The sequence below is a fragment of the Loxodonta africana genome, chromosome 7, assembly GCF_030014295.1.
Source record: "Loxodonta africana isolate mLoxAfr1 chromosome 7, mLoxAfr1.hap2, whole genome shotgun sequence".
Lineage (NCBI taxonomy): Eukaryota > Metazoa > Chordata > Mammalia > Proboscidea > Elephantidae > Loxodonta > Loxodonta africana.
In genome coordinates, this window is record NC_087348.1 from 96,163,710 (window position 1) to 96,169,369 (window position 5,660).

A 5,660-nucleotide genomic window follows, 5' to 3' on the forward strand; every position below is an offset into this window, starting at 1 on the left:
AAAGTACATGTAAAGGTAGACTATTCCTCAGGAGTTTAGGGTTATACAGAACGACACAGACTCAACCAGGGAACTGAACTTTCACAGCAGGAAAGGCTTCCAGCCATACCAATGGAGCACATGATACCCTAGTCTAAGAAAAGCTGTTGCTGGTTTGGTCAGTTGCCTTGCGGGCTAGAGCTGCAAGGAAGATTAGAAATAGACTAAGATCGTTATTATGACTTCAAGGTGTCAACTAGTTCCAACATGTGAAAAAGGTCCTGACCCAAAAGCCTCCAAACTTGATTATTTTGAACTAAATTTTTGCCCAGCAACAAAAATACCCAAGAAATGGGTCATAGAGAGTCTGGGTAATAGGGCTGAAGTAGTCACCAGTGCAATGTAGATACAGTGTTAAATTGATTGCAAAATGTTTCAAAAAGAAAATTTCAAGGTTCTTTAGGGTAGTATTCTACTTTGACAATTAAGGGTCACATTTTTATTGACACTCTACTAGCTGGTATGAAATCACTTCAATTGATAATTTTTGGAAGCTTTTCGGAGCCAGAGATTTTGTTTTTTCGATATTTATAAAAATGTTAATTACAAATTCCTCCTTAACCCTAATATAAAACTCAACTTCCCTGATGAACTGATAAAACCCTGATGTGGAAAAAATTTCCTTCTTAGCAATTATAATGCTGAGGCTACACGGGTACCCTGGAAAATGCACTTTAAAACTGAGTCAAACACTTCATCCCCTAATTCCTACTGTATTTTTAAATCTACGTCCACTTTGAAAAGTCATGTGCGAGTCCTTAGATTTTCCCCAGCAAATGATCTAAGAGCCCGATTTCATTTTCTCACACACACACACAGACACTCTCTTGCACTCCCCAACAACAACACTTCCTTTGAAAAACAGAATGTCACTTCCTCAGTCCAGAGGCCAAAAGTCCCTTGATTCTGATCTGGGGAGCCAAGACAGGAAACTCTGGTAAGCTTCTGCCTCTCCCCCCATGGACAGCCACTGGTGCAGCTGACAGAGGGCAGGGTCTATTCAGAGCTCCCTTGATGCACTGCAGCTGGAAGGCAGCAGCTCACTTCCAGGCTGTGGGAGTGATCCCAGAGAGTCAAGCACCAGGAATCAGTCTAGCAAGGGCATTTCATAAGAAGTGAAGGGGGACAAGATGGGAGACCTTGAGACCCTTTAGCGACCTTCCTCCCGGGATCCTTCCTCCTGAGATTACCCCAGGGCCGATTTCGGGCAAATCTCTGTGACTGGCATCGTCTTGTACTTTGACCTCTACAGGAACATACATCCTCTGGTGGGAGAAAAAAAAAAAAAAAAAAAAAAGCCAGAACTCCTCACCGCTCAGCACCAGACTGTACTACCTCCTCCTTGATGTTGCTAGTTCCTCACCTAGAGGGGAGCGGCTGTCCCAGCAATTTCAGTAAACAATGTCGGTTAGCACCACCTGGCAACTGAGAATCTTATCTCTTCCGACCCCAGACACCAAGGGCTGCACAACACAAAACCTGGGCCAGTTAGAGGAGACCAAACTGCAATGTCACCATGGGGGGGGGGGGGTGTATGTGAGAGACATGCAGAATAAAGAGAAAGAAGGGGGGACAAACAAATGAGTCACTTAATACAAGGGCTGCACATGCCGCTGACGCTGCCCATGATGCAGACAGAGGCTGTGGACTGGAAGGAAGCAGGCGGCTACCCGGGAGGGCGGGCAGAGAAAGGGAAGAGGGAGAGGGTGTCAGGCGCCTCGTCCTTTGTGGGGGCTGGACCACGCGGCCCCACAGCTTGCGCCCCCCTCTTCCGCCCACTCCCCCAACCCCACATGCAAAACCCACTCAGGGTTACTATGCTCCCCCAGCCCAGGGAATCAACTCTCTCGGTCTCCAAAAACAATCAATACAAACTTCAATACTGTATTTAGTTTACAGGCAGGCTGGCTGGGGAGGTGCCGCCGACGCGCCCGCCAAGCGGAGGAGCCGCAGCCTCAACCTGCTGCCCCGCCCGCCCCGCCCCTCGGAGGCGCACCTGTGACAGGTGTGCAGGTGCCCCACACATCCCCCGGGCGCGGGGCGCACCAGCCGCTTCTCCACCCCAAAGGCGCGCCCCGCCCCTCGTCGGCGCGGCCCCTCGGCCAGCCCCCAGCCCCTTCAAGGGCGGTGGGGCGCCCCCAGCCCGCGCCCTGGGCGGCCGCGCCCGCTCGCCGTCCGCACTCACATAGCGCCTCAACTTCTTCTCGGGGGGCGATTTCCTCAGCCAGCCAGTGCACACCACGTCGCCGCCGCCGCTCATGCTGCCGGCCGACTGGAGCCCGCGGCCGGGTCGGGGGACGAGGGCGCGGGCGCGGGTCGCTGGGTCGGCCGGCCGGCGGTGCGCAGCTCGCGGGGGAGGGGACGGGCCGGGGCCGCCGGCGGCCGCGGGGCGAGGACGAGGCGGCGCGGCGCGAGCCCGGCTGCCTCGCTCGCGCGCGCCCGCTCTGGCTCGCGCGCCCGCGCCCAGCGCACTCGGGCCCGGCCGCGGAGGGGGCGCCCCAGCAGGAAGCGGCGGCGCGCGCTCGCCACGCCCACAGCCCGCCGCGCCCCCCGGCGGGCCGCCTTCAAAGACGCAAACACTGCCTGGCCGCCCGGGAGGCCCGAGGTCGCTGCGGACGCCGCAAGCTGTCGCCGGCCGCGCCCCCGAGGTCTTGCTTTTTTTCCCTGAAGCTTCAAGCAGCAAGCCCGGGAGGGCTGGGGGAGGTGGCCGCGCCCCTGGGGGGAGGGTGAGTGGCAGGGGGCTGCGAGACTTCGACTGAGGATCGATTTTTCACAGAGGGTCGACCTGGCTGGGACCCGAGTCCTGTTAGCGTTACCTATCCTTTCCCAGAGCTTCAGGTTTCAGCGGGTCAGGTTCCGGCTGGAATTAGTCTGCCGCTTTTTCCCATCAAGAGTTTCATTAACTCTCGCACCCCCTTGGCGGGAGAAGGAAAGAAGGAAGCAGATCTTCTGTGTTCTGGGCGCTTTTACATTCACTGTTCACATGATTGTCTTAGCAAACTAAAAGTTGGGCGGGGAAGATTATTCCCATTTTACAGACAGCCTAAGGTCCCAGAGCTGGTACCTGGCAGAGCCAGATTCCTAATTCCAGGGCTGTGAGAGGGAGGGCGGAATCCTGTTCATCTGCTTTCAAGTGGGAAGATGGCTTTGATGTCTGCGTATCAGCTTGGGAGCCTCTTACTGTCAGGAAACAAAGTCCAGCTGGCTCCTACACTACCTCTGGAAAAACAGAATTCAGTAGAAGAAAACTTGTATGATTTGCAGAATCAAGGAAACAAAAAGGCATCATGCTTGGTAGCAGGTTAGAGAAAAAGAGGAAGACCCTCAAGAAGATTGACACAGTGGCTGCAACAATGGGCTCAAACACAGCAGGGACTGTGAAAATGGGGAAGGACAGAGCAATGTAGTCTCATTGTGTTGTGCGTGGGGTCCCTATGAGTCAGGAGCCACTGACGGCACCTATTACCAACAACATTCCAAGGTGAATTGGAAAGCATGGTGTCACAGAGGAAAGTATAAAAAATTAGGGTCAAAATTCTCCAGAGTTCTAACTCATTCAAATGCACTATGAGACCTTTGGAAGGGTGAGAGGGGGCTCATATGTAAATTGTATAATGGCACTTCTCTTGCAGAATTGTAGTGAGGTTTAACTGAGATAAAGTACGCGGAACACATACTTGACAACACCAGCCCTTCGCGGGGGAGGCTGGAGGGAAAAAAATACCTTAGGTAGGAACTCTTCAATTTGCAAGGTACCTTTACAAGCAGCATTAAGACGTAGCTCCAACCCTAAGTTCTCTGAGAAGTGGATACCAAGCCAGTTGCCCAGTGGACTCTGACTCATGGCAACCTCCCTGCGTGTCAGGGTAGAACCGTACTCAGTAGGGTTTTAATGGCTGATTTTTGGAAGTAAATCACCAGGCCTGTCTCTTTTTGGTACCTCTGGGTGGATTTGAACCTCAGACCTGGAACCACTGGGTTACCGCTCATTGTTTTAACTGTTTGCACCACCCAGAGGCTCTGAGAAATGAATACAAAAACAAAACAAAAATCCCAAACCTGTTGCTGTCAAGTCAATTCCGACACATAGTGATCCTATATCTACCCTATAGGACAAAACAGAACTGCCTGATAAGGTTTCCAAGGAGCAGCTGGTGGATTCCAGTTGCCAACCTTTTGGTTAGCAGCCAAGTTCTTAACCATGCACCACCAGGGCTCTGAGAAGTGAATAGTAACCCATTTTATCAATGGGGAACTGTGCTATGGGCAGGTGAGTTAAAGAAGCAGCATTTCACATTGCCCTGTGCAACCTGTGGCTAGGGTTATTTTGTTCACTTTGCTGTGAGAAGTGAATAGTAACCCATTTTATCAATGGGGAACTGTGCTATGGGCAGGTGAGTTAAAGAAGCAGCATTTCACATTGCCCTGTGCAACCTGTGGCTAGGGTTATTTTGTTCACTTTGCTGTCTTCATGCAGTTAATCTACTTATTTCAAGCAGTTGAATATCCATCTGGTTTCACAAATCTTTGCTGGGTTGGATGTTCACCCACTTCAATCAGTGTGTCAGAACTTATTCCCTACACAATGTGCTTAGCCCTTCTAGGCACCTTGGGAGATTTAAAGATCTGTTCTCCGGGACCCAACATTTCATGGACTTCTTCGCTGCCCAGTATGCTGCTGGACAGAATTTAAAGCCAGGACATTCATGCTATAGATGAAACCAGAGCTCCCTTGGCCTTTCGGTTCAGAGATCCTTCAGCCACATATGAGGGCCACCATGAGACTTATGGCCATTTTAACCTCTGGGTTTAAAAGTACACTGAAATCCTGTAAGATGTAAATATAAAAATACTCAAAGTCTGCCAAATCAATCAGTAGGCAGTGACTCCCAACTGAAATAAAACAATCTTTCTGACTTCATTCACATCTGAGTTATGATGCCACGTCTCAGGGATTGCAAAGAGTCTGAGAAAACTGCATGGTTTGGCTGCAGCTGAGATTTGTGATGCAAGTCAGGCATACAGATGCCTTATCTTTCCCTAGAACACTAATCTTCTATTATATATCCTTTGATAGTTACATGATTCAAGACACAGACTGGGCATCTGTACAGCAATGGTTAGCTGAGGTTAGGTAGCATTTTGCCAGAAACTCGTTAGAGTCTTTTGTTTACCAAAAGGCCCCATATTGTTATTTACAATTCTATGTGCAAATAGAAAAGTTGGGTGTTTCAGAGCCAATGACAGAAGAGGCCTTAAAACACAGCAGTCACAGAGTGTAGGCTTCAGGAAGTTTTCTTTGTAACACCTCCCTCCTTCCCCAAAGGTCGGAGAAAGAGGCTCTTCTGTGTGCTCTCTCGCTCCCCACTCCCACCCACATCTCTCTTCATTGACTGCCAGTGACTAGCACAGAACCCCAGCACGGTCTGCACACAGGAGACCCGACTGCAGCTGAGGTTCCCTGGCTGCACTCCGGTATGGCTCAGTCTTCGGAGCCTGAGATGCGTGCCAGGCCTGGAAACAGCCCTCGGACAGAACGTTCCTGTCTGGGCCTTTACTAAGTCCTCTCCACCCCCTGCTTTTTTTTTTTTTTTTTTAATGCTGTCTGGTTTTTGCTGCGG

At 51.0% G+C, this 5,660-nt stretch overlaps 1 protein-coding gene across 2 annotated transcripts in view; it reads right to left on the reverse strand.

The window, feature by feature from the left end:
- Positions 1-2,967, reverse strand: part of GAB2 (GRB2 associated binding protein 2) — a 191,300-nt gene extending 188,333 nt beyond the window's left edge. Inside the window, exon 1 of one of the 2 annotated variants that reach the window (XM_010598174.3) lies at positions 2,856-2,967. Coding sequence is in view for 1 of the 2 variants with exons in the window: in XM_064288752.1 (XP_064144822.1) it covers positions 2,225-2,299 (75 nt within the window). In the remaining variant the exon portion in view is untranslated. Of the gene's footprint in view, positions 1-2,224; positions 2,355-2,855 lie in introns of those variants that run through there. The other variant, XM_064288752.1, reaches the window with a different exon arrangement.
- Between the last annotated feature and the right edge of the window lie 2,693 nt (positions 2,968-5,660).